Below are 27,319 nucleotides of genomic sequence, written 5' to 3'. Positions count from 1 at the left end.
ATCACTGAGGTCTCAGCTCAGAGAGGCCTTCCCCAGGTAGTTTATTCAAACACCCCTTTTTGTCTTTTTTGGCTGAATCAAGACCAGCCTTGTCTTGCTGGCTTGTTTATCTGTTTGATGTCTGTCTCTCGCCAATGAAGGCAGGCATCCCTCTTCATGGCTGTATCCTCGGAGCTAGGACAGGGCCAACCCAGCGCATAGTAGGTACTCAGTCAATTGAACAAGGAAAGGAGCCTTCCCTGGCAGTGGGGTCGCAGCTCTGCCAAAAGACTGAACCCTGCATGATTGTGTTTAAGTGGAAACTCGAGTTTCCTGTGGCCCTGGGGGTGGGGGTGGGGGTGCCTGGTGACCGGGGTAGAGGTTATGAGGGCAGGGGCAGGGAGGCTGCAGAGGCAGGAGCAGCAGGAGGCTGGCCATGCCCACTCCATGCCAGACCCATGAGTCATGTAGGGCTTCCCCAGCTTCAGCCAGGCGGGCAGTGCCAGGATCACAGGGCCCACTCTTCCAGGGGGGACACCAAGGCTCAGAGAGGGGACAGCTGGGCCTGCTGGAGGTTACCAGCACAGCGGCGGCAGCTAGCAGAAGCTTCTGGCTCCTGGCACGAGCAGGGCATCCGCCCTCAGCTGCTGGGAGCCCCAGGATGGGGCCTTGGAAATCAACACAGCCAGACTTTTCCATTTTCCAAGAAAGCAAAGGGCAGTGTGACCTTGGGCAGGCTGCCCACTGCCTCAGAGCTCGGGCCTCTCTTGGGCACTCATGAGGAGCCTGGGGACCCCTCACCAAGAGCTGATGCCCAGGCCGAGAAAAGCCTCATAAACTGTAGAAAGGGTACAGAGCCCCTCTCACTGCTGGTGCCGACACACACAGGCAGCTGTTTTCTCCCCAGGCCCAGCTGCTCACCACCTGGGCTGGTGGGGGTGAATCCAGAACTGGGCCTCCTGGGGCAGCTGGGCTGGCACCTGCTCCCGCTCATCCCATGGCACCCCAGAGCCTGCAGCTGGATGCACACCCAGAGGCTGCCTGGAACTGCCCTCCGCAGGTGCCTGGGCTCTGGTTGGTGGCCCTGGAGGAGCTGTTGGAGCTGGGAGAAGGGTAGGGGCCTGGGCTGTGGCGACACACTCACCGCTGCCCTATGGGATCGGCCCTGTCTCTGCAGGTGTATCCCACGTGCAATGCGGAGATGGCTGGGGGGGATCATGTGTGGCAAAGAAAGATATGCAGCTATGGAGTGGCCAGTACTGAACCCCAGCACACAGCAGTCTAAAGACTTTGAGCCAGGCCACCTGTCTCTGATCCTGGCCACCAACTCTTGCTGGCTGGGTGACCTTGGGCAAATTGCTTAACCTCTCTGGGCCTCAGTTTTCCCCTCTCGTAAATGGGGATAGTGCAAGTCCATAGCCCAGAGGATTACAGTGTGCAAAGTTGAGGAGTAAACCCAGCACAGAGCCAGGCACACAGAAAGTGCTCAAGAAATGTCAGAGTTAATTATCGGGAAGGAAGTGGTGGTGCAGGGTCGTGCTTCTCGATGGGCATGTGCACACCTGTGTGATGGACGGCCAGGGCACGGTGGGTGAATGTGATGGAGACAAAGCACACGTCTCCCTGTGGTTCTGTGTCTCTGTTTCAGGGTTGCGTGTGAGCTAGAGCTCTGAGCAAGCACAGCGGGCTGCGTGCCCGTGTGTGGGGTGGGTAGACGCGTGTGCTCTGCCGTGTGCATGCTCCGGCACACGGGTGTGATATGTACATGATGTAGCTGGCTGTGCTCATGGTAATGTATCCTGCGAGAGCCCGCACGCCCTGGAGAAGATGTGTATGTGGAGACGTCTGCAGGGGCAGGGCTGGGGAGCGACTCGCTGCACCTGTGCCTTGCGGGAAGGTGTGTGTGTGTTGGGGGGACAGGGCAGGAATCTATAGCTCTCACCATCCAGTTTGGGGGTGTAGAGTCTAGCAACGAATACTTAATTGCACCCTACTGTGGGTAGAGGTGGTGGGGGCGCCCTGGGAAGGGGCGGTCCTGGGGGGGTGCGGGGAGAGGCACCCTTAGGGGGGCGGAGCCCCATCCCCGGGGTACTGGGGCAAGCAGGGGTGGAGTCAGGGTTCGGGAATCTGGCAGCGGAGAGGAGCGGTGGGGGAGGGCAGGGGGAGGGGGCGGAGCCGGCGGGGGGGGATGGGCGAGGTTTGGGGGCGCGGGGAGGGGCGATGTCTCCTCCGCCGGCTCCCGGAGGGAGGGGAGAGGGCGGAGGGAGGGAGAGAGGGAGGGAGGGAGAGAGAGAGACCGGGTGAGGGAGAGACAGCGAGAGCGAGAGAGCGAGCCGGGAGGCAGAGGAGGCGCGGAGCGGGCGGCGGCGGCGGCGGCGGCGGCGGCGGCGGCCTGAGGCCGAGGAGAGGAGCCGACGGAGACGCGGCGCCCGGAGCCGGCCGGACCGAGCCGGGGGCGGGCTAGCTAGGAGGGGCGCGGCGGCCGCGGCGCAAGGGGGGGCGCTCTGCGGATGGCCAGGCCCGGCCCGCGTGGGGGGTGAGGTCCGCGGCCCCCCCGCCCGCCCCCTCGGCCCCCGCCCGCCCCCTCCCCGGGCCCGCTCGCCCTCCGGGGCGGTGGGGCATGGCCTGAGGGTCCCCCGTCTCCGGGGGGGTGGGGGGTGGGGGGAGGGGGGAGGGGCCGCGGGCGCCGCCGACCGGGACTCAGCAGCCCCGCCAGGCAGGTAAGGGGGCCGAAAACCGGGGGTCTGGGTTGGGGGGTGAAGCGCGGGCCTGGGGCCGCGGGCGGGGGCGGGGGCGCCCCGGACGTCCTTGGCCGAGCGCCGGGCTCCCGGCCCGGGTGTGCGGTGGGGGCAGGGGTGAGGAGGGGAGCGTTGCCCCGGGCGACGCCAAATTGGGTTACGCCCGGGTCCCTCGTGCCCCGTCCCGGATCGCGGACTTGCTGGGGGCATGCGGCCCCTTAGCCCCCTGCCCGAACCCGCCTCCCCGCGCTCCTGGGCCGAGGGCTCGGTCGCGGTAACCGCCTCCCGGCCAGCCCGGCCCGGCCACTCCCCCGCCTCGCCCATCGCGGCCCACCTGGGCCCCCTGGACCCCTCCTGCGGCCCCACCCCTCGAGGCCCCTCGCCGTGGTCATTCTGGCGCCCACCCCCTCCAGCGGGGGTCAGGGCCTCGGCCTTCGCCGCCCCTTTCGACCCCCTGTGGTTTCGGCTTCTCCTTCCAGACTCGTCCAATCCCCTCCCACCCTTTCACGAGCTCCCTGCATCCCAACCCGGTCCCCGCTTCCTTCCCCACTGGCCGGCGCGCCCCCTCGGTTCCCGCCCCCGAGTCCTGCTCCCGGGGGCCTCCGCCCCCTCTCCGCGGACCCGGGCTCTCCCCCACCAGTTTCTCGGCCCCAGCCCGGGCTCCGTCTGCCCGCCTCTCCCAGCCTCTCCGCCTCCATTCATTCTCCCGGGCCGGCTCTCGGCCACGCCGGCAGCCTCCCCCCGCCGTACCCCCGCAGCCTCCCAGGGCACCCCCTCTCTCCCCTTTCTCCCCCCCCCCCCCCGCCGATTCCTCAGCCCGTCTCGGTACCAGCTGCGTGCCAGCTATTCTTAGCCGCGGAGCGTTTGATTCATGCCGCCCCGGCGGAGTGTGCCCGCTCCCTCCCTCGGGGGCTGAGGGGGAGGGGCCCGAGCTGGTCCTGGGGGTTGGGGGCAGCCGCACGCGCCGGGGGACCGGGCGAGCTTTGCTTTCAGGAGTCCGTGGAGGCTGGGGGAGGGGGTCAGCCGGGGTCAGCCGAGGGGGAGTGGCTGCCAGCCCCAGATCTAGAGGTGGGAGTGGAGTCGCCGGGTAGGAGGAGGCCGGGCGGGGGGGTGGGGGGTCTTCGCCAGGGCCAAGTAGGGGAGGCTCTGCTGGGTACCCAGTGGGGGAGGGAGCCGTGGCCACGCTTAGGGGAGGGGGTGGCCAGCCCATGGCTGGAGGCTGGCTCGCCCACAGTTCTTGAAACTCTCCTCCCCCCCCCCGCACACATTTTGTCTTCCCTCCCCAACCCCCCCAGCCCATCCCCACTCCCCCAAAGTCAGCAGTACCCTCCACTGCTTCCCATCTCCATGGCAACGTGCAGGAGCCGGGCCTGGTGTGGGGGGGAGGGACCAGACCAGACATTCTGGTTTCCGGTGCTGGGGTGGGAGGGGGGCAGAAAACGGGAAAGAAGGGCCCCATCTGGACTCACCCTTATAAGACCAATTCAGGGGCGAAGAACAGTGGGGATCTGAAGAATAGTGGGGATCTCACCCTCACCCACCAGACTCTCATCCCACTCCTTAGCCTCCCTCCCAGCCCCCCAGTCTCCCTCAGATGGGGCCCCCAGGACCAGGCGATGCCCGTCCTTCCACCCAGCAGCGCCAGGCCTCGAACACACCCGCAGGTCACCTACCGCCGCCCTACACCCACCCAGGCCACCCACCGCAAGGCTGTCACCCGGACAGCCCTGCCAGGGCCAGTCTCTCCACCCACCCACACACCCTCTCAAGATGCCCCTCGGAAACTTGCACAGGCCACCTCTTGTGGTTCCCCCCGGGGGACACCTCATGTGTGGTACTCTCTGCCCCGGCCAGGTGCCCCTGCCCCCTGGGATGCTGGCTGTCCAGCAGCCCTCCACACACACGCGGTCAGCCACACTTCAGTGAAGTCACCGGCTCCACCCTAGGCTCAGGGCACCTCCCTCTCCTCCTTACTACATCTCAGCCTCCTCGCGGTCATCCGGGAGGCACCAGGAGCAGAAGGCGGGGAGGACCTCGCGTGAGGAGGGGCCAGGCTGGGGCCAGGAGGGCAAGGTGCCGGTGGGTCGCCCACCTGTCTGTCCTGGGCTAATTTTAGCTGCATTATCCCTGGCCTGGCAAAGTGGGCCAGCGGCTCCCGCGGTGATTCTGCGGTTTCTGGGACACCGCCGCGCTGGGTCAGCGGCAAAGTGGGGCGCAGAAGGGGCGGGGGGCTGCGAGCAAGGCCAAGGGCAGGGAAGGAGACACGTGCAGGCAGCATGGCAGGGCTGGGGGGGGTGGGGGCGTGTGTGCCCGGCAGCTCAGGAGAGAGCTTGGAGGCGGTAGGAGTGTCTGGGGGTGTGTCCAGCCTCCTGCCTGTCTCCCTCGGGCAGCTTGGAGCCACTGCCCTGGACCGTGTTTGACCACTGAGTGCACCCGTGGCCTCCAAAGGGCCTGGGCTCCTGGTCTGACCGCCACCCCTGCCCCTTCCCCCGCCAGCCGCCTGTGATGCTGCCGTCCCCCATCGCCCCGTGGCCCCACGATGACCCACAGCCCCGCGTCAAGCGAGGACGAAGAACGCCACAGTGTCAGCGAGTGTCCCGAGGGGGGCTCAGAGTCCGACAGCTCCCCAGACGGGCCCGGGAGAGGCCCCCGGGGGACCCGGGGCCGGGGCAGCGCAGCACCTGGTAGCCTGGCCTCGATCCGAGGCCTCCAGAGCCGCTCCATGTCCGTCCCAGACGACGCCCACTTCAGCATGATGGTTTTTAGGATCGGCATCCCTGACCTTCACCAGACAGTGAGCAATAGCCTGCTGGCCGGCGGATGGGGGGCGGGGGGGTGGGGTGGTGGTGGGAGACAGGGACCACCGGAGTCTGCACGGGGAGAGGGGAAGGGGAGGGGGGCTCTGGTTCTGGATGCCCTCACACATGGCCCCCACTGCCAGACCCTCATGGGTTTCCCCCAGCCCTCCGCTGTCCCGGGAATCACCCGTAGCCCTCTGCAGACCACCTCAGGCCCCTTCTCTCTCTCCTGTCGCCTCCCCCACCAGAAATGCCTGCGCTTCAACCCCGATGCCACCATCTGGACGGCCAAGCAGCAGGTGCTCTGTGCCCTGAGCGAGAGCCTCCAGGACGTGCTCAACTATGGCCTGTTCCAGCCAGCCACCTCGGGCCGGGACGCCAACTTCCTGGAGGAGGAGCGGCTGCTGCGGGAGTACCCCCAGTCCTTCGAGAAGGGGGTGCCCTACCTGGAGGTGAGACCCCCACAGCCTTCCCAGCCCCTTCGCAGATGCAAGCAGGCGTCTGCCCGCTCCCCGTTTTTTTCTCCCAGCCCAGCCCTCAGCAAGGGAAAACCCTGTGGGCACTTCTGGATATAAAGGGTGCCCTAAGAATCCCGGGGCTTCCCTGGTGGCTCAGAGGGTAAAGAATCCGCCTGCAATGCAGGAGACACGGATTCCATCCCTGGGTCGGGAAGATCCCCTGGAGGAGGGAATGGCAATCCACTCCAGTGTTCTTGCCTGGAAAATCCCATGGACAGAGAAGCCTGGTGGGCTAGTCCATTGAGGTCGCAAAGAGTTGGACACGACTGAGTGACTGAACACTTTGACTTAACAATCAGAATCAGAGAGGCCTAAGTTCACATTACCAGGGCGTTCTTGCCTCTGACCAGCAGGCAGAGTGGCCTTGGGTGAGTCATTTCCCTGCCCCAAGTTTCCTCTGGCCTACCAAAGTGGGAAATGACAGTGGTTATTCTAGAACATACCCCGCGGGGTCCAGACACCTTAGGGGTTGCAGTCCACAGGCCCGTAGTGGCCAGCAGCCCTCTGCCCACCCAGCCAAGACTCTGGGGCTATTTTTCGTCCTGACCCTGCACTGACTTCCCTGGCTCAGAAGAGGTCCAGACTCCTGACTCTGAGTCTTTTGTCTCTCCCGTCACCCGCACCGCCCACCCCCCCCCATGGCCTCAGTTCCGATACAAGACCCGTGTTTACAAGCAGACCAACCTGGATGAGAAGCAGCTGGCCAAGTTGCACACGAAGGTGAGAGAACCCTGCTGGCACTTACGCCACCACCCCCAACCTGGAGCCCCCTTCCCTAACTACTTTCTCTCCTAGCTCTTCCCAACGACCCTGCAAACCTTCTTTTCTTCTGCCAGCATCTCACACTTAACTTGGGATGCTGTGTCATATTTGGGACAACCCCAAATGCACCTGATGACTCCATCACAGCCTTTCATTAAAAAAAAAAACAAAAAAACTTTTTATTTCGTACTGGAGTATAACTGATTCAGAATGTTGTGATAGGTTCAGGTGGACAGGGAAAGGACTCAGCCGTACATATACGTGTATACATTCTCCCCCAAACTCCTCCCCCATCCAGGCTGGCACACAGTGTTGAGCAGAGTTCCACGTGCTATACAGTACATCCTTGTTGGTTATTCATTTTAAACACAATAATGCGTACAGAACCTTCCCAAAGTCCTTAACTATCCCTTCCCGCCTCTAGCATACATCAGAGCTTTTCTCATCTTCTCTCTTTGTGCCTCTGCCCAGGCTCGTGCCATTTCCACCTGGCTCCCACTTTCTTCATCCTTGGATTCTCCCCTCTCATCTCCTGGGGCCCCTATATCCCATGCAGGAAAGCCCCCCCACCCCCAGCCAACGTGGCCTGTGACTCTGGTATCTAGTGTCCCTCTGTCTAGGGGCAGTTTCATAGACACCCTGCAGTTCACACAATTTCAGAGCCTAAATCTCTACCAGATCCAAGGATGCACTCCTCTGCAGCCATTTATCCTCCTGGCATCTTGCTCTCTGGGGCTTCCCTGGTGGCTCAGTGGTAAAGAATCCGCCTGACAATGCAGGGGGCACAGGTTTGATCCCCATATGGGAAAGATCCCCCGGAGGAGGAAATGGCATCCCACTCCAGAATTCTTGCCTGGAGAATCCCATGGACAGAGGAGCCTGGCGGGCTACTGTCCGTAGGGCCACAAAGAGTTGGATACAACTGAGCGACTTAGTTGTGTACTCACACACCTTGCCCTCCAGTCCTCAGGCTGTATCGCCTGCGTCTCTTCTGGTCCCCTGAAAGCTGGGAGGAAGTCAGGGGGCTGCTTCGGTCGGAAGTGAAATGAACGATCCTTGACACTTGGGAAGAAAGCTCGCTGGCTGCTTCTTACCCTCAGCCCCACCCCACCATGCACTTGTCTCTGTCCTCCCCCGAACAGTCTATCCATCCAGACCTGTACCATCTGCGGGAGCAGCCAGCCACATACGGCCGCCGGGGTACCTGCGGTGTACCAGGTCCAAATTGAGCCTCACTATGAGCGTGAAATACACAATGGATCTTGACGACTCAGTACCCCTGAAAGTATCTCAGTAATAAATTTCATGTGGATTACCTGTTGAATCAGTAATATTGTGGATATATATGATAGACTAAAAACAGATAGGTCATCGAAGTGAATTTCAATATAATTGGAAGGTCTTCTTCCTTTAAAAAAAGTGGTGGCTACTAGGGACTTCTCGATGGCATGTGTGGCTTGCTGTGTGATTCCACTGGACAGCGCTGCTCCAAACCCAGCCTTGCCTCTTTCCTCCCTGACCGCCTGTCTTCTCTCTCTCTCTCATCTGCGACTCAGACGGGGTTGAAGAAGTTCCTGGAGTACGTGCAGCTCGGGACATCCGATAAGGTGGCACGGCTGCTGGACAAGGGGCTGGACCCCAATTATCATGACTCAGATTCAGGAGGTAGGGAGCGGGCGGCAGGGTGGGGTGCTTTGGGAGGGCTGGGGAGTCAGGGACGATGAGGCCCAGGGGCTGCACATGACCGGCCTTTCCCCCTGCCTCCCAGAGACCCCCCTGACGCTGGCTGCTCAGACCGAAGGCTCCGTAGAGGTGATTCGAACCCTATGCCTGGGCGGGGCGCACATTGACTTCCGGGCCCGGGATGGCATGACCGCGCTACACAAGGCCGCCTGTGCCCGCCACTGCCTCGCTCTGACGGTGAGGTTTCAGATCCTCCCAGGACCCTCCCCAGAGCCCAGAGACACCCCCGAGTGACTGCGTTCTTCACCCAGACTACGTCCGGCCAATCCCCCCGGCCCCTTTGTCCACCTCCCTCCTCCACAGTCACTCCTCTGACTGCACCCAAGACCCTCCTGGGACCTCTGGGAGCCCCCCTCCCCAGCTCAAGGCTCGTGATCAGCTATAACTGATGGTCATGTGGACCCTTGCCCTGCCCCCAGGTAGATCATGTTAACTTCCTGACACCCAGAACTTTTCCAGCCCCGCTGAGCCAGCAGTCCACACCTACCTCTGTCTCCCCGAAGTGTAGACTCTTCCTGGTGCCCTTTATTTTTTTTATTTTTTGGCTACACGGCACGGCATGTGGGATCTTAGTTCCCTGATCTTAGTTCCCTGATCCCATGCCCTGTGCACCAGACATGCAGGGTCTTAACCACCGGACCACCAGGGAAGTCCCCTGGTACCCTTTAAAATACAGAGTGAGTTTCCCACCGTGCCCCCAGACACCATTCCCCTATCTGCTCCCCCCAGACACTGGTCCTCTTGCTTCCCAACTCAACCCTTCCATTCACTTCTCAACCTACAGCTCACTCTCCCAGTACTCCACCTTCACTCACCTGAAATACAGCCCTCTACTCCAGTTGTTGTTCAGTCACTCAGTCGTGTGTCACTCTTTGCGACCCCACGGACTGCAGCACACCAGGCCTCCCTGTCCATCATAAACTCCTGGAGTTTACTCAAACTCATGTCCATTGAGTTGGTGATGCCATCCAATCATCTCATCCTCTGTCGTCCCCTTCTCCTCCTGCCCTTAATGTTTCCCAGCATCAGAGTCTTATCCAATGAGTCGGCTCTTTGCATCAGGTGGCCAGAGTATTGGAGCTTCAGTTTCAGCATCAGTCCTTCCAATGAATATTCAGGATGGACTTCCTTTAGGATGGACTGGTTTGATCTCCTTACTGCCCAGTATAGTGCCTAAAATGCACCTTTACAAGCAGATGAAGCTCATAGACCCTCAGTATATATACATGGGGGCTTCCCAGGTAGCTCAGAGGTAAAGAATCCTCCTGCGATGTAGGAGACTTGGGTTCAATCCATGAGTTGGGAAGATCCCCTGGAGAAGGAAATGGCACCCACTCCAGTATTCCTGCCTGGAAAATGGATAGTGGAGCCTGGTGGACTGCAGTCCATAGGGTCCCAAAAGAGTCAGATACCACTGAACGACTGAGCACGCACATATACATTTATGGAGTCAGCTTGCCCGGTCTTATTTTAAAATGTTCTTTCTCTCCTCCTACCCAAGGGCACTTGATCCCTCTTCATCCATAGGTCAGGATAGAGCTCCCCTGAAGTTGTTGGTAAACACCATGGTTCATAGATGATTCAGCCTAACCAGCCTTCCCTTCCCTTATCCAATCCTTCCCTGAAGAACCCTGAAGGCAGTCAGACACCAGTCCCAAAGGTCTGCCTCACAGCCCTGGAATTGACAGACCCTCTTCATGCACCCTCCTCCCCCAAACCCCTTCTCCTACCTGCTTCCCATGTGGCTCTAGTGGTAAAGAACCCTCCTGCAAAGGCAGGAGACATAAAAGATGTGGGTTTCATCCCTGGGCGGGGAAGGTTCCCCTGGAGAAAGAAATGGCAACCCACTCCAGCATCCTTGCCTGGAGAATCCCCATGGACAGAGGAGCCTGGTGGGCTACAGTCCATGGGGTCGCAAAGAGTCAGACAGGACTGAAGCGACTTTACACATACACACATACCCCCAAACCCCACTCCTGCTCACGCCCAATCCCTCCCTCCCAGGCCTGCGCTCGTGCAATCCAGCAGCCACTAGCGCCACGGGCGGGGGAGCGGGGGGGCTGTTTAGATTTAAATAGAAGAAAATGAACTAAAATTAAAACTTCCGATTCTCAGGCTTACTAGCCACCTTCCAGCGGCTCAGTAGCCCCCCACGCGGCTGCCATGTTGGATCGTGCGGTTGTAACTATTTCCATCACCGCAAATGTTGGAAATGTGCTGTTGGACTGCGCCACCGTGACTCTGTTCGCACGGCGCCGGCGCCGCCAACACTCCTCACACGCTCGAAGCTGCCAGTCTTCCAGGCCCAGATCCGTTCCTCGAGGGGGATCACTCCCTGCCCCCACCCCAGCCCCCGGCCCCAGTGAGGCTGAGCCAAGTCCGAGCTTGCCCCATCTCAGACCATTTCCCTGCCTCTTCTTGCGATCCTGGACCTCACCACACCTCCCACTCAGCCAGGGGCCCTCCTGCATCCAGGCGCCCTTCTCTGATTGGTTCCCCACCACCAACCAGCCTGTTGAGTAGGTGGGCACTGAGGCATTAAGCCTCTTCAGTGGCTCATGCCGCATGTCTCATGGGGGAAGGCTGGGCAGGATTTCACAGTGGGAGGGAGGGGTCCTCTGGAGGCATCGCCCCAGTCCCCCTGTTGTTCACAGGGATGAGAGAGGCTGACAGGGCAAGGGCCAGCCTCAAGGTCACTCAAGGGCATCGTGGCAGCATCAGCTCTGGCTCTGACCCTGTGTGAGGTTACCCAGGTCTCTTCGTCCAATTGGCCCTTGATAACCAGCCACTACTTGTGTGATTGTCTTTTTTTTTTTTTTAACCTTTCCTAGGCGCTCCTGGATCTTGGGGGCTCCCCCAACTACAAGGACCGCCGAGGGCTGACTCCCCTGTTCCACACGGCTATGGTGGGGGGTGACCCCCGCTGTTGCGAGCTGCTCCTGTACAACAGGGCCCAGCTGGGCATAGCTGATGAGAACGGCTGGCAGGAGATTCACCAGGTGCTCCTGCCCGGCCTAGCGAGGTTTGGGGTGGCATGGGCGGCAGGTGGGCCCCGAGGGTGGGCAGGGATCGGGGACCCTAATCCAAGGGCCTAGGGCTGCGGGTGCTGAGGTCCTCACAGGGGATGGAGGTGGGAGTAGCATGGTCCCCAAAGAGGAAGCATAGAGGTGTCACCACCAGGACTCTGAGGAGTTAGACTGGAGGCCTGGGCCTTGGAATGACTGGTGACGTTGACAGCATGGGTCCCTAAGCGAGAATGGGGCCTCAGAGGAGAAGGAAGGGGGAGTGGCGGATGCAGGGCTGCCTGGCCTCCAGGTGAAGGAGAGAGACAGATGCTGTGGCCAGGTGGGTCTGACCCGGGCTCTGGCCCCCGGTCCCCTCCAGGCCTGCCAGCGCGGTCACTCTCAGCATCTGGAACATCTGCTCTTCTACGGAGCTGAGCCTGGAGCCCAGAACGCCTCGGGGAACACGGCCCTACACATCTGTGCCCTCTACAATAAGGTCTGCTCTCCTCCTGACTCCCGTCTCCCGGCCCCCCCGGTGCCCCCCGCCCCACTCTTCCACTGTTTCATTCATTCGTTTGTTCGTTCATTCATTTATTCAAGAGAGGTTTCCTGAGCTCCTCCCCTGGGTCAGGCTCAGAGTCGGGGGCTGAGGGGACAGTAGCAAGCAAGACAGACAACCTCCCATCACGGGACACACCTTGCCAGGGCGATCCCAAGTGTTCAGAGGGAGGTCACTGGGAATCCAGGTCCCCGTGGGGGCCCACATCTGGGCTTGGCCTTGGGGCTGGGTCGATGGAGGTGGCTCTCAGGAGGATGTGCCATCAGAGCTAAGATAAGCAACAGGTGGTCATATAGAAGAGGGCAGAAGGGGCATTGCCGGCAGAGGGCACCGTCTGTGCCAAAAAATCCGGAGGGGAGAGGGTCAGGGTTGTTACTGGAAATGCAGGAAACTACAAAGGTCCTATTTCTTTTCTTTAAAAGTTTGTTAAGGTATATTTATTCATTTATTTGTTTGTTTTTCGCTGTGCTGGGTCTTCGTTGCTGCGCGCAGGACTTTAGTTGTGGAGAACAGGCTCTAGAGCACAGGCTCAGTAGTTTCGGCACACAGGCTTCATCGCTCCACAGCATGTGGGATCTTCCCGGACCAGAGATCGAACCCGTGTCCACTGAATTGGCAGGCAGATTCTTAACGGCTAGACCACCGGGGAAGTCCTCCTTTTTAGAAAATTTTTTATTTTATGTTGCAGTATCCTGATTTACAGTATTGTGTTAGTTTCAGGTATACGGCAGTGATTCAATTATATGTAGACATATATCCCTTCTTTCTCAGGTCTTCTCCCACATAGGTTATTGCAGTCCTTGAGTAGAGTCCCCTGTGCCGTACAGTGGGTCCTTGTTGGTTATCTAGTTTACATATAGTGTGTATATGTTGGGCTTCCCAGGTAGCACTGGTAGTAAAGAACCCACCCGCCAATGCAGGAGAAATAAGAGATGCAGGTACAATCCCTGGGTCGGGAAGATCCCCTGGAGGAGGGCATGGCAACCCACTCCAGTATTCTTGCCGGGAAAATCCCACGGACAGAGGAGCCTGGCGGGCTACAGTCCGTGGGGTAGCAAAGAGTCAGACACAGCTGAAGGGACTTCACATGCATGCACACATGCAGTGTGTACATGTTAATCCCCAAGGGTCCTATTTCTAATGGGTGTCCGTTCAGCTGCCAGTGGGGCACCTACTGCAGGGGACAAGGGACAGCCCCCGAGGGGACAAGAGTGTGTTGCACGTTGTAGCAATTCAGGGCGGGGTGGACGGTCCCCAGCTCAAGAGCTCTGAATGGAGGTGAGCAGTGAAGAGCTGCATACCCGCTGCAGCTGTGCTGTCGTGGCTGGTTGGGTTGATAAAAGCTGGGGCTTTAAGCCTCATGACCCCAGCTGGTTTGTCTCCAGTGCACCGGGGGATCCTGGGCAGATCAGCCCAGGCCCCGAAGCCCCAGTCTCAACACCTGCTTCCTAAGGCTCTCTGCCCTTGGAGGGTCTCCCTGCCCTTGGACGGTTGCCTCAGGGTCTTAGGACGCCAGGGCCTGGCATGCTGCGGCTGATCCATCAGCCTCTTTCCCCCTCCTCCAGGAAGTCTCCCAGAACAGCCCCAGCCCCTTCTCTCTCACCAGAACGTGCAGTGCCAGGATGTGGCAGGTAGCCACGTGCCGCCTTGTGGCAGCGAGCAGTCTGCTCGCTCGGTGCCTGCCGAGCAGGGAGAACACAGTGTTTGTCAAATTGCCTGTACTTCCCCTCCCCGGTGCGTCTGTCTCTCCTGCTCCCGATGCAGGCCTCATTCCGGATTTTCTGACCCCACAGCTAGTGCGCAGGCCAGGGCACCCTGAATCAGTCCCCTCCCCTCTCTGAGGTTCCATCCGGCTCCCTGAAGTCAGGGTAACAGCAGCTGATTGAAGGGGATGAAAGATCATGCGTGATAAGTGCTCATCCCTAGGAGGCAGCTATGCTAATAATAATGATTATTATCATTATCATTACTGTTATCAGTCAGGATCTGGTCAGGAGACAGAAACCATACTGGCAATTTGAAAGGGAAAATGTAGTGTATAGATAGAAAGAGGGTGGGGGGGTGGATTCTCAGGTGGCACTAGTGGTAAAGAATCCACCTGCCAAGCAGGAGATGCAGGTTCAATCCCTGGGTCAGGAAGATCCCCTGGAGGAGGGAATGGCAACCTGCTCCAGTATTCTTGCCTGGAGAATCCCATGGACAGAGGACCCTAGTGGGCTACAGTCCATAGGGTCATATAGAGAGGGAACAATTACTCCGAGTGGGTCAGATGACTCAGCCATTTCCCTTGCCTTGAGCTTCTACTTTCTCATCTGTAAAATGTATCAGTAACCTCTGCCTCGCAAAGGATCAAGGGTATGAATGTTTGGCTTGCTCTCAGCGTGGCGCTTAGCAAATAGATGCTTGACAGACACAAGTTCTTCTCCGACTTTCTCTCCCCTCCTCTTCCCTCCCAGACTTTAAGCTTCCCAAGGCCCAGAGCTGGGTCTGAAAGATTTCCTCACTCTCTGCCCCTCGGGTCTTCTGGCCAGCCCATCTAGCCTCTGGTGGTGAGGGTCAGGGCCATGTCCGGGTTGTGAGCTCCTCAGGGGTGGGGCTTACATCTGATCATGCGCTCTGTCCCAAGGCCGAGGTGTATAGTAGGCTTAGAGGCATCTTTTTTTTTTTTATTTTATTTTTAAACTTTACAATATTGTATTAGTTTTGCCAAATAAAGGCATCTTTTTTAAATGAGTGAGAATGAATGAATGAATGATGGATCAGATACCTTGAATTCCCTGCCAAGACCATGCACAGCATCCAGCTCAGAACATTCAACAGGTATTTGTTTCGAGATAGATTGAATGACTCCAGGAATGAATGAATGATTTGAATGAATGACTTTTGCATGACTCAACTCCACATCCTCATCCTTTCCGGGCCCATTTCCTGAGCACCTACTGTGTGCCGGGACGTGAGATGAATCAGACACAGCATGGCGGCCGTCCTCGGGCAGGCAGGGTGGGGGGAGTTCACAGTCTGGCAAAGAGGCAGATGTGTAAACAGATAATTACAATTCAGTGGGATGAGTGCTACTGCCCCAGTACATACTGGGTGCTCAGGGGTGGAGCGAACTGCTGGTTGAGATGAAAGAGATGCTCTTGGGCCTGTGCTAGGCAAGGTGACGGTGGGGGCAGGCAGATATGCAAGAACACACACGGCACCAACTTATCGTCAAGTCGGGGAGACAGCTATGCACACAGGGACACACACTCACACTCACAAACACGCCCGGAAAACAAACCGGGCTAACTTTGCTGTCCAGTCGGGGAGCCATCAGACTTGGGCGATCAGAGTGCTTTCACAGTAGACAGATGAGCGCTAGGATCAGAAAGCTTGGTTTGAGTCCCAGCTGCCCCACTGACTGGCTGTGTGACCTTGCCCTCTCTGAGCCTGTCCTGTAGGATGGACCCATACAAGCATCGTTGATGGGTCTGTCACATGAAGAGGGTGAGACCGAGGAAGTGTCTGGTGAATGCTGGTTAGACTGGGCATCTGGGGGATTTGGAGTGGAGCTGAGCTGGAGGCCAGGTTGGGTTCGCCCAAGCCAAGACAGAGGAGGAGGACTCCCCTCATCCAGCAACCGTTTATTGAACAGTTCTATGGGCCAGGCACCATGCCAGGCCGTGGGTGCCACAGACAAAACCTTGCCTCTCCAAAATAGACAACGGAGTGGGGGAGAGATGCTGGAGATGAATAAAATCGAAATGTAATTTCAGGGAGGCAGTATTATAAGGAAAACGAGTTAATTGTAACTTAGAAGAATGTCCAGCACACAGCAGATATCATATAAATTAAAATAAAGCCAGGAACAGGTCAAGGGTTTATTTTTGACAGGGTCATCAGAGGGGCCTTTTCTGAAGAATTGGCCTCTGTGCAGAAATGTGCATCAAGTGAGAAAGTGAGCTGTGTGGAGAGCTAGGGGCAGAGACTCCCAAGTTGAGGAAGCAGCAAGTGCAAAGGCCCTGGGGCAGGAGCATGCCTGCCAGAGAAGGGAGGCCAGTGTGTCTGCGGAGTGGGGAGCAAGGAAAGGTGGTATAGCAGATGCGGTCGATGAGGCTGGGGCTGGGGGTGGCAGGGCAGGCAGATCAGCGGGGGTGCCTCCCAGGCCAGGGCAAGGACGTTGGGTCTGTTGTGACTGACACTGGCAAGGAATTGATCTGGTCTTGGATGGCATTGTCTCCCACCCCCCCGACCATCCAGCCCTGGCCCCCACTGCCTCCTGCCTCTTTCCTTCCAGGTCTAGCAGAGTGTTTGAGTAAGGGCTCAGGAGTCAGACACACCTGGGTTCGAATCCAAGGGCTGATCGTCACCGGCTCCCTTTGAAGCCTTAGTTTCTTCATCTGTAAAACGGGGACAGTCACTTCCATCTCACAGAATTGTCAGGCTAGTCAGTGGCTACTGCCTCTAAGGTGCTCTGATACGCAACACATTAAGTCCCCCACCCTAAGAGGTCTGACTTGGTGGCTCTCAAGTCGGATGCTCCTGCACGCTAGGGGACATTTGGCAGTGTCTGTGGACGTTCTCTGCTGCCACCACTGAGGAGGGAGTGCTACTGGCATCTCGTGGCAGAGACCAGAGAATGATGCTCAATGCAATGCACAGGATGGCCCTGCTACAGAGACTTGTCTAGACCCTGAGCGTCAGTCGTGCTAATGATGAAAACCCCTGATTGGGAGGTTGGGGCGAGCAGGTGCAAGCTATTATATATGGAATGGATAAACAACAAAGCCCTGCTGTAGAGCGCAGGCCAGCAATCTCCTATGATAAACCGTTAACCGGGCTTCCCAGGCAGTGCTAGTGGTAGAGAACCTGCCTGCCAGTGCAGGAGACAGAAGACACAGTGGGTTCAATCCCTGGGTTGGGAAGATCCCCTGAAGGAGGGCATGGCAACCCACTCCAGTATTCTTGCCTGGAGAATCTCCATGGACAGAGGAGCCTGGCAGGCTACAGTCCATGGAGTCGCAAAGAGTCAGACATGACTGAAGTGACTTGGCATGCACGCAGGCAAACCATAATGGAAAAGAATAATTTCAAAAAATGATATAAATATGTGTGTATGTGTATATAACAGATTCACTTTGCTCTACAGCAGTAATTAACACAACATTGTAAATCAACTGTACTTCAGTAAAATAGTAATAATAATAAGAAGAAAACCCTGGTTAAGTTAGTAGCCATCCAATACACTATAACCCAAGTCATGTGTAATTTTAAATATCCCAGGAGACACTTTTTTAAAAAAGAAAAAAAAAAACAGGTGACACTAATTTTAGTAGCATATTTTGTTTCAAAAATACTATCCTTTCAAGTAATCAGTATAAAAACTATTGTGCTGTGCTCAAGTGTTGGTCACTCAGTCATGTCCGACCTTTTGTGACCCCATGGACTGTAGCCCACTAGGCTCCTCCATCCATGGGACTCTCTAGGCAAGAGTACTGTAGCGGGTTGCCATTTCCTCCTCCCGGGGATCTTCCCAACCCAGGGATCGAACGCACATCTCCTGCGTCTCCTGCATTGGCGGGTGGATTCTTTCCCGCTGTGCCACCTGAGAAGCCCGCATAAAAACTACTAGAGAGATTTAAACTACACTTTTTGAGTCCTTGAAATCCGGCGTGCACTGTGCCTCTGTGTGGACCGGCCACGTTTAAAGGGCGAGTGGCTACTGTCCGGAGCAGGGCGGGTTCCCACCAGGTGGTTCCAAGGGCTCAGCGCAGTGGTGTCCGCTCGGGGTGACAGTAACTCTTTTTCTCTTGCCTTTCACCTCGTGCCACTGACCACCAGGAGACGTGTGCTAGGATCCTTCTCTATCGAGGGGCCAACAAGGATGTCAAGAATAACAGTGGACAGACCCCCTTCCAGGTCTGTTGGGGCGGGTTGGGGGAGGCGTGAAGAACTCAGAGGGGCTAAAGTTTGGGGGGCTGGGAGGGAGGCAGGCGGTCTGGGAGAAGAGAGAGGCTGGACTTGCTGGGGTGAAGGTTGGGGGGCAGGGCAGCTGGCTGGAGACCTGACAGTGTTTCCTGTTTGCTTTTCCCCTCTCTCTCCTACCTGGGCCCCCCTTACCCCCTCACGCTAGGTGGCAGTGATCGCTGGGAATTTTGAACTCGGGGAGCTGATCCGAAACCATCGAGAACAGGACGTGGGTGAGCGAGCTAAGGGGAGAAGTCGGGGTCCTGGGGGGGATGCGTGGTGGGACTGGGGAGTCAGCAGACCTGATCTGGGGGCCAGAATGGGACCAAATAAACCTCAGAGGACTGCAAATACCTGGGCAGCGGGAGGGCCAGGCTCCAGGCGCCCCGCTCTTTCTCATCCGTTTCTCCCCTGGTGCCTTCCCCACCCAACCGTCTCTTGCCTCCTGTGTGTCTCTCCCTCTGCCCCACCCCGGCCTCCGTGCCCCCCCTCAGTGCCCTTCCAGGAGTCCCCCAAATATGCAGCCCGGCGACGGGGACCCCCGGGCACAGGGCTGACGGTGCCCCCCGCACTGCTGCGGGCCAACAGTGATACCAGCATGGCCCTGCCCGACTGGATGGTGTTCGCCGCCCCAGGGACCTCGTCTGCGGGGGCCCCCGGCCCTACCGCAGGGCCCCAGGGCCAGGCACAGCCCGCCGCCCCCAGCGCCAAGCTCAGCAGCGGGACCCTGCGAAGTGCCAGCAGCCCCCGGGGCGCCCGGGCCCGCTCCCCATCCCGCGGGAGGCACCCTGAGGAGGCCAAGCGCCAGCCCCGTGGACGGCCCAGGTAGGGGAGGGCTCAGCCCTGGTCCTGCAGACCCCCCTCCCACCCAAATCCCCTCCTGGGAGCCACGGCTGCCCATCCCCCCAACCAGGCCAGCCCAGCTGCCCACCTCCTGTCCCAGGGACAGCTGCCCCCTTACCCCGCTACATCCAACTCGCTGGTCCCCACCTCGGACCGCCAGGTCTCCCTCCTGACCCCAAGGCAGTGAGGGCTTCATGAACCAGTCCAAGTTTAGCTCAGCAGCCGCTCCGCAGTCCGGCCGGGGGTGGGGAGGGGGCCCAAGAGAAAGGTTGGTTCCAGCCCCTGAGGACAGGCAGGCAGGCAGACAGACAGACAGCCTGGACAAGGTGAGAGGAAGCTCAGCGGAGTGGGGGTGGGTGAGGAGGGAGACTGGAGGGGTTTCCAAGCCTGGAGATGAGGTCGCAGGCGGGGAGGATGAGCAGGGGGCATTGGGGGGAGCCGGCTGGAGGGGCATGGGGAGGGGGTGGGCGGGAGGAAGATGGTGGTGGGCTGGGGATGGCGGGAGAGGCGCTGGACCCAGCCCAGGAGGAAGCTGGGAGTCGCCAAAGGCTCGTGAGCTAGGCATGACACAGGCAGAGCTCAGCTTCAGGAAGCTGAATCAGGCAGGGTGTGCAGGCCCGTGGGAGGGCACAGAGCCGGAAGCCAGGAGGCAGGAAAGGGGGCTGGCGGCCCACATCGGGCAGGCAGGGGGAGCCCCAAATGCCCTCTTCCCCTCCACCCCGCACCCCTGGCCCCCAGAGCCGGAAAAGGCACTCAGACCCCCTCCCCCACCCTGATGCTCCACCTCCCACCCCCCCAAGGACCCCTGTTCTCCCAGAGGTGCCCCCTCCCTCCACTCCCCCTTGCCTCTCACACCCTCTGTGTATGCAGCTCCAGCGGGACACCCCGGGAAGGGCCAGCCGGGGGCACGGGGGGCTCCGGGGGCCCCGGGGGCTCCCTGGGCAGCCGCGGGAGACGCAGGAAGCTCTACTCGGCAGTCCCTGGACGCTCCTTCATGGCTGTGAAGTCCTACCAGGCCCAAGCCGAGGGGGAGATCTCCCTGAGCAAGGGCGAAAAGATCAAAGGTAAAGGGGCAGGGTGCAGCCGGGCTGTGGGCAAGGGTTGGCAGGTGAACTCACCCACCTCTTAGGGAGGGGCCGGCCCGTGACCAACAGTTGTCCAGCACCTGGAACGTCCAGGGCACGCTGGAGACCTCAGAGAGACCTAGGTTCCCCTTCCGCCTCGGAGGAGCAAACAGTGGAGCTCAGATGCTGCGCTGCCAGGAGGTGGGGTCCAGGCAAAAGAGAGGAGATGAGCATCTCTGGGACATCGACCCCATGAGGGCCCATCTCGCTCACCATCACCCTTGAAGGCGGGTGTCCGGAGCCCATTGTCCAGTCGAAGGGGCAGAGCCTTACACGGGTGAAGCGACTTGCCTGAGGTCCCCAGTCCGAACCCACAGTTCTTCTCGCTCTCTTGTGCAGAGAGTGAGGGACATGCCACCTTGACTTCACCTCCTGCCTCTGCCAGGCGTCTTCATCTGAGACATGAGGTGGTGGTGCCCGCTCCCTCGGGCTCTGGTGAGATGGGCAGCAGGTGAAGCCAGTCCCTGCTGAGGGCTTTCTGAACAGAGGCTGCTGTCACGGGGCTTGCCTCTCTCCTGTTTCCCTGCCTTCCTCTGGAAAACCATGCCAGGATCCCCCGCGTGCGACTTCGCAAGGCTGCCGATGTGTGTTCTTGGACAGAATGGTGCTTTGGAGACAGGAAGTACCCTGCCGTAGTTCATTCAAGGCGGGGGAGCAATTCTTTGGCCAACTCTAGGCTGGCAGACGAGCCGAGTTGCGTAGGGGTTGAGAACCAGGCTGTCTGGGTTCAAGTCCCCGCTCCTGCACTTCCTAGCAGGGCGGCCTCAGGCGAGCGACTTCTCCAAGGCTCAGTGTTCTCATCTGTACAATGGGACCTTTGCGAGGACTAAAGGTGTCAGCTCTTAGAAAGCCCACAGAACAGTGATTCATACCTAATAAGGCCAGCTGTCATTATCATATGCGGCCCCCACTAGGGGCACTTAGAAGGGAGAGACCCTAGGCCCTGGGGGAAGCTGAGTCTGGGGGTGGAGGAGGGGGGTGTCTTCCCACAGGAGACATGGTTTAAGTGGGCCTTGAAGAGCGTGCCAGGGTCAGAGTGTCAGTTGGGTTGTGTAGTTACATCTGTCTTGTAGTCTGTCTCCCTGGGGCCTGAGTTTCTGAAGATGAGGTCATGTGTCACCAGGAGCTGGGTCATCAGGGCCCAGGTTAATGACGCAGCACACAGAGGGCCTCGGCGCACATCTGCTGAGTGAACGGGTGAATGGATGAATGGCCAAATGCAGGAGCTAACTGTGGGGGCCAGGCAGGGGCAGTGCCTCTGGCAGAGGGGCAGCGTGCCAGGGGAGAGTGTGTATGTGTGCGTATGGCCGGGTAGGGGGTCAGTTCAGTCACTCAGCTGTGTCTGACTCTTTGCAGCCCCATGAACCACAGCACACCAGGCCTCCCTGTCCATCACCAACTCCCGGAGTTTACTCAAACTCATGTCCCTTGAGTCGGTGATGCCATCCAACCATCTCATCCTCTGTCGTCCCCTTCTCCTCCCGCCTTCAATCTTTCCCAGCATCAGGGTCTTTTCCATTGAATCAGTTCTTTGCGTCAGATGGCCAAAGTATTGGAGTTTTAGCTTCAGCATCAGTCCTTCCAATGAACACTCAGGACTGATTTCCTTTAGGATGGACTGGTTGGATCTCCTTGTGGTCCAAGGGACTCTCAGGAGTGGGGGTCAGGTCTGTGCAAAAGAAGAAGGGGAAGCTGAGGTCAGAGGTGAGGGACCCTCCCACAGGCAGAGGGCCATGGGCTACATCTTCTATGTGTCTTTATGAATGTCAAGCCCAGTCATCCGATGTGCTGCCCTGACTTCATATCCTTTCCTTTCCTTAAAAGTTCCCTGACTGCCTCAGAGCACACCCACATCCATGATGTCACTGGGCTTCTTCATAGCCCGATTAAGGTAGCAGACTCCCTCTGCTCTCAGGATCAAAGCCTAGGGCCTCAGCCTGGCCTGAAAGCCCCTCCTCTGTCCACTCTGCCCCCAACACAGCCTCATCTCAGGCTGCTCTTTCCTTCACTTGAAGGGTTCCAGGGACCTTATCCTCATCCTTCCTCAAACACCCCAAGTCTTTTTCCACCCTAAACTCTTTGCACATGCTGTTCCTTCTGCCCAGAAAGCCCCCTCTCTCTGCCTCCTGCACTCCCCACATCCTTCAGGTCTCAGCCCGTATGTCACATCCTCTGAGATGCCTTCCTGATCCCCCCGTGCCATCAGATTTGTTGATAAAGATTTTTTTTTTTTTGATGTGGACTAGTTTTAAAGTCTTTACTGCATTTGTTAGAATATTGCTTCTGTTTTATGGTTTATGTAGAATCTTAGCTCCTCGACCAGGGATCAAACCCACACCCCCTGCATTGGAAGGCGAAATCTTAACCTCTAGGACCACCGAGGAAGTTCCCTCATCAGATTTATATACTCCTATCTGGTCTTTCTCCAAAAACCCTCTCCTTTCCCCGCTTGAGCCCTGACCTCAGTTTTCCAATCATGGGGTCACTTGTAGAGTTATGACTCCACTGGCTGCCAGTCTGGAAGCTCCGTGAGGACAGGAACCATGTGTGCTGTGTGACAGCTCTACTCACTTCCCTAGTGGCTCAGACAGTAAAGAATCTGCCTGCAATGCCAGAGGAGACCCAGGTTTCATCCCTGGGTTGGGAAGATCCCCTGGAGAAGGGCATGGCAACCCACTCCAGTATTCTTGCCTGGAGAATCCCATGGACAGAGGAGCCTGGTGGGCTATAGTCCACGGGGTCACAAAGAGTTGGACACGACTGAGCAACTAACACAACAGCTGTGCTCGGGTCCTAGCCTGATGTCTGACTCATGACTGGCACAAAATACATATTTTTTTAGTGAACAAATGAATGATTCCCAGATCATCCAGCTGGGCAAGGCAAAGTCAGCCAAGAGCCCAGACCTCTTGACACACATCTGCTCTCTTCCGTGACCTTGAGCATCTCCTGGCTGGAGTTTCCCCAGACCCTCTCAGAGGAGGTGATCAGTGCAGGGCAAAGCATCACAAGACCCCAACCCCAACCCTAGCATGGCTCGAGCCACCCCTGGGCAAGAGGTTTTTCTACTTTAGCTTCAGCTTCATCTATAAAGTGGGAAATCAGTTGTTACCTACCGAGGTGTAAGGATAGAGTGAATGAAGGATGTGAAGGGCCAAGTGGGAACAGAGCTGTGAAAGATGCTGGAGAGGTGGACGGCTGTGGGCTTGTCACTGTCGCTCTCGTCATGATCAGGAACAGCAGCAGCAAAGCACTGGAACAGAGAGGTAGCAAGACCGGAGTGTTCAAATCCAGGCTGCAAAGCCTGGGGCAAACAAGCCTGAATTTCTCCGAGCCTCTGTTTCTCCACCAGTAAAATGGAGCAAATGACCCCTCTTAGGGTCTTAGCCCCAGTGAGAGTTGGAGAGACATTAGCTGTCCCTACCGCCCATCACTGTAGGTCAATGTATGCTTGATGTCTAAGAGGTAGGGGTGGTAGGCAGGGGCCTCTGGTAACAAGCAGGGGAGAGGAGAGCCAACTCTAATCTCCCATCTAGAGCCAGGGGAAGCAAAGAGACAGAAGGAGGGATCTGGGAACAGATGACAAAAGGTTAAGTGGCAAGGAGACTGCAGGAGGTGGCAGGGGTAGTGATGAGGTATAACGTGACCTAGGAGCCTACCGGGGTTTAAGGAAATTACGGAATAACTGAGTTGTGACTGGTTACCAGGGGAGATGAGAGCCAGTTGTGGACATGTCCCTAACTTGCAAGGACCACGTCATGGGACACAGCCCTTCTCCCCAGTGCCTCTGGGTGTCCCCGCTGTGTTCAGGAAGCTACTATGCAGGAGTGACTATCTCCCCCTTCCCCCTCATGGGGCCTCCCGCAGATTCAATCCCTGGGTCCAGAAGATTCCCTGGAGGAGGAAATGGCAACCCACTCCAGTATTCTTGCCTGGGAAATCTCAAGGACAGAGGAACCTGGCGGGCTACCATTCATGGGGCCGCAAATATTCGGATATGACTGAGCGACTGAGCACACACACACTTCCCCCTTGCCCCTTCGTAAGGATGCCCTTGGGCCAGGTTCTGGGCAAGGTACTGAGAATTGTGGAAAGGCTGTGCATCACGTGTTGGGAGTGGGCAGGGTAGGGGAGGTGTGGGCAGCACGGAAATGCAGAAATATTTCTATTCTATGTCCCCACTCCCCATCCAGTGCTTAGCATCGGGGAAGGAGGCTTCTGGGAAGGCCAGGTCAAAGGTCGCATCGGCTGGTTCCCCTCTGACTGCCTGGAAGAGGTGGCCAACCGCTCCCAGGAAGCAAAGCAAGGTAATGAGGAATCCCCAGGTGTCCCCGACTTACTCTAGATTCTCATGTCCCTTCCTTTCCCCCTCCTGGTGGGGGTGGGAGGTCGAAGGGAAGGCTTGGGCCAGGACACCCAAATCAGGGGGTGAACCCATGATTTCCAGAGTAGAAGGTCCAAGGTCATCCTCTGTCCCCCTGCAGAAAGCCGAAGTGACAAGGCAAAGAGACTCTTCCGGCATTATACCGTGGGCTCCTACGACAGCTTTGATGCCCCAAGGTAAATGTCCTTACACCCTCGGGCAACCCCGCCACCCCAAATCCCTCCCACTCCACCTTTTAAATATTTCCTCCACCTTCTAAATATTTCTGTCACCTCGAAACCCCCTCTCTTGTCTGCTCCCTCTAGCGTTTGATCCGGGGTGGAGGGAGGTAGGGTTAGCTTCAGACCACAGAGCCCAACCCCAAACTGTCCTTGGCAGCCACTGAGACTGCCCAGCTCTGGGGTAGCCAGAGACCAATGAGGTGGACTGGGGCAAGGTGGGGATGCCCGGGGGGCTGGGGAGCTCACCTGTATGGTGGCTGGAGGCTCCTGTCTCCTTCACGTGCCGCATCTCTGTGCAGTCCTGTGCAGCGGAAGTGTGTGCATCCCATGCTGGCATGGGGGGGAGGGGGGGACAAGCAGAGCCGGCCAGGCGGGGTGGGGGCGGGGAGAAGGCACACTGACACCTTTCCCCTCCCTGGCTGCTGGCTGACTTGCTTCTGAAGCTTGATGGATGGGATTGGCCCAGGGAGGTGAGAGGGGAGGGGAAGGGAGGGAACGGGGTCAGGAGTGGGAAGGAAGGGGTGCTTGGGGGCGTATGGATGTGCGTGTGTACCCCCAGAGCTAAAGTTTCCCTGTGCGTGACCGTCTCACACAGTCACCGAGCATCTCTGTACAGATTCCCCAAGCGCGTTCTTGCCCGTGTGCCTCTGTAGGTGTGCATGACACGTGTCTGTGTGCATGTGTGGCTGGAGGCCCTTGGAGTTCTAGCCCCGTGCACATGCCCGTGACAGTGAGAGGGTGTGTCCCGCTCGGTACAGATGGGTGCATTTGTGGCTGTCATTTCTGGGTGCACGATTGTGGCTCGTTGTGCGGCTGGCTCTCTCTGCACCTCTCTTTCCCCAAATCCGTGTGTCTGAGAATGAGGGCCAGTGTTTTTCAGAGATGTCCAGTGTGTCTGCTTACCACCCAGGGACCGGCGGTGGGTCTCTGCACATGCCTGTCCCTCTTCATGCACGTCGCTGTGTGTGCGCATTAACGCATAAAGTTGTGTGCATGCATTTGTGTCTGTCAGATTGATCTGGAATTCAGGACCTGGGGTGTTGGGGGAGGGTAGGGAGGAAGAGGGGAGGACTCCAGGGCTTGAGCTTCCAGAAGGGCCAGGCTGTGGGGGAGGGATGGTCATAACTGGGCATCTGAAAGTTGACATCCCCCCCACACCGCTCCCCCTAATCCAGGGAAGGGTCTCCTTGTTCGTAGCATCCTTCCATTAAATGTGTCCAAACCTACGTGTCTGTGTTCTGGCCAGTGGGGATGGATCGGGGCGGGGGAGGGCCAGGGGAGGAGAGGGGAGGAGATAAATGACAAAATGGGAAGAGAGGGTGGGACTGGGGTGCCACCCTGCTCCCCAAGTGTCCGAGGCGCTTGACCATTGTGCGTGTTCGCCTGGCACGTCTCCGGCTCTGGGCACTGGGTGAGTATCCAGGTCCCCCCCACCACCGGAGTCTCCCCATCAGCCTCGGCTTCTTGTCTCTTGTCAGTGTCTCTCTGGGTCTCCCCTTCGCTTTGGTTTGGGGATCGTTTGCTCTACCAGCTGGATGAGGGTGGTCGCTCAGTTTCTTCCTCCTCTTTCCTTTCTCTGCTTGTCAAGTGCGTTGCCCCCCTCTCCCTCCCTTCCTGCCCGCTGGCATGTGCTGCCCTGCGCACGGCATGTCTGAGCTTCTCCTCCCCACACCCCCACCCTCCACTCTCCCCGGCCCTGTCTGGGGAGGCCTGGCCCGTGTTGTGACCCTGCCTCCCTGCCGGAGCTGTGCCTTCCCGCCGCGTGTAACCCCTCTTGGCCTCTGCTGCCCTCTTTCCTCGCCCCGGGGGTCTGCGGCTCTCTCTCTCTGGCGGGGAGCCGTGGTGCGTGGATGTCCCTCCGCCTGGACTTCTTTGCTGGGAAGGGTGTCTCTCCCTGCTCTGGCGCCCAGTCTAAACGTCCTGGCTCTCCCTTTCCGGCCCCTTCCAGACTGTGTCGGGGTGCATCGTGCGTCTGTCTGCCGTGGGGGGCGGGGGGAGGGCTGTGCGTCCCCTCTCGGGGCCTCTCTCGCCGCGCTGTCCCCCTCGGCTCGGGAAGTGGGGCTCGGTGTCCGCGCGTCCCTCGCACGCGGTTGCGAGGCGTCTCGTGTGATGTTGTGCGTCCCTCTCTCTCCCCGCGCTCCCTCGCTCTGCACCTGCGCGGGAGGGCTCGGGAGGGGGAGGGGGGCGAAGGGGGGGGCCCAGACCGGAAGTGCCTCCCCCTTCTCCTCCCCCCGTGCTCGCCCCTCCCCCGTCTCCCGCCAAGGGGGCCCCCGCGCTCCCCTGCCAGCCCCCTCCCCCCCGGCCCGGCCCCCTCCCCCGCCCGGCGCAGGACGCCAAGGGGTTAAGCCTCGCGCCCGCCGCCCGCCTCCGGAGCTGTCCGCGGTGCTGAAGCCGGCGCCGTCCGCGGTCCTCGTGCTCCCGCCGCGGCCCGACCCCGCGGCCCGCGCCCCCGCGGCCCCCCGGCATGTGAGCCCCCGGCCCTGCCCTCCCTCCCGCGGGAGGGCGCGCGCCCCCTCCCCCTCCCCCTCCCGGCGCGGGTCAGCATGAGGCGGGGCCTGGGGGCCCGGACACGGGGGTTCGGCCGAGCGGGGACGGGGACGCGGCGGCGGCGGCGGCGGCGGGGGCGGCCGGCACCGGGGCCGGGGCCGGGGCCGCGGCGGCGATGGCTCTGTCAGCGGTCGGCGGCGGCGGCGGCG

General features: G+C 59.0%; 1 protein-coding gene and 1 long non-coding RNA gene across 2 annotated transcripts in view; one reads left to right on the top strand and one right to left on the bottom strand.

Moving 5' to 3' along the window:
* Positions 1 to 2,596: 2,596 nt before the first annotated feature.
* The window catches only part of SHANK1 (SH3 and multiple ankyrin repeat domains 1), a 51,239-nt gene continuing 26,516 nt past the window's right edge, over positions 2,597 to 27,319 (top strand). Inside the window, 15 exon segments of the mRNA XM_024978739.2 lie at positions 2,597 to 2,699; positions 5,214 to 5,511; positions 5,764 to 5,967; positions 6,682 to 6,753; positions 8,352 to 8,460; positions 8,564 to 8,715; positions 11,370 to 11,537; positions 11,923 to 12,039; positions 17,926 to 18,003; positions 18,218 to 18,284; positions 18,546 to 18,876; positions 19,765 to 19,958; positions 24,212 to 24,325; positions 24,503 to 24,578; positions 25,067 to 25,093. Coding sequence (XP_024834507.1) covers positions 5,257 to 5,511; positions 5,764 to 5,967; positions 6,682 to 6,753; positions 8,352 to 8,460; positions 8,564 to 8,715; positions 11,370 to 11,537; positions 11,923 to 12,039; positions 17,926 to 18,003; positions 18,218 to 18,284; positions 18,546 to 18,876; positions 19,765 to 19,958; positions 24,212 to 24,325; positions 24,503 to 24,578; positions 25,067 to 25,093 — 1,964 coding nt within the window. The 5' untranslated portion in view covers positions 2,597 to 2,699; positions 5,214 to 5,256.
* LOC112442210 (uncharacterized) lies at positions 19,841 to 24,507 on the bottom strand. The gene is made up of 3 exons (XR_003030226.2): positions 24,359 to 24,507; positions 23,135 to 23,271; positions 19,841 to 21,687 (listed from the first exon to the last, which is right to left on the bottom strand). It is a non-coding gene; the product is annotated as an uncharacterized lncRNA (long non-coding RNA).

The sequence above is a fragment of the Bos taurus genome, chromosome 18, assembly GCF_002263795.3.
Source record: "Bos taurus isolate L1 Dominette 01449 registration number 42190680 breed Hereford chromosome 18, ARS-UCD2.0, whole genome shotgun sequence".
Taxonomy (NCBI): domain Eukaryota; kingdom Metazoa; phylum Chordata; class Mammalia; order Artiodactyla; family Bovidae; genus Bos; species Bos taurus.
Note: the sequence above shows the minus strand (reverse complement) of the source record. Positions and strands in the feature narration are given on the sequence as shown.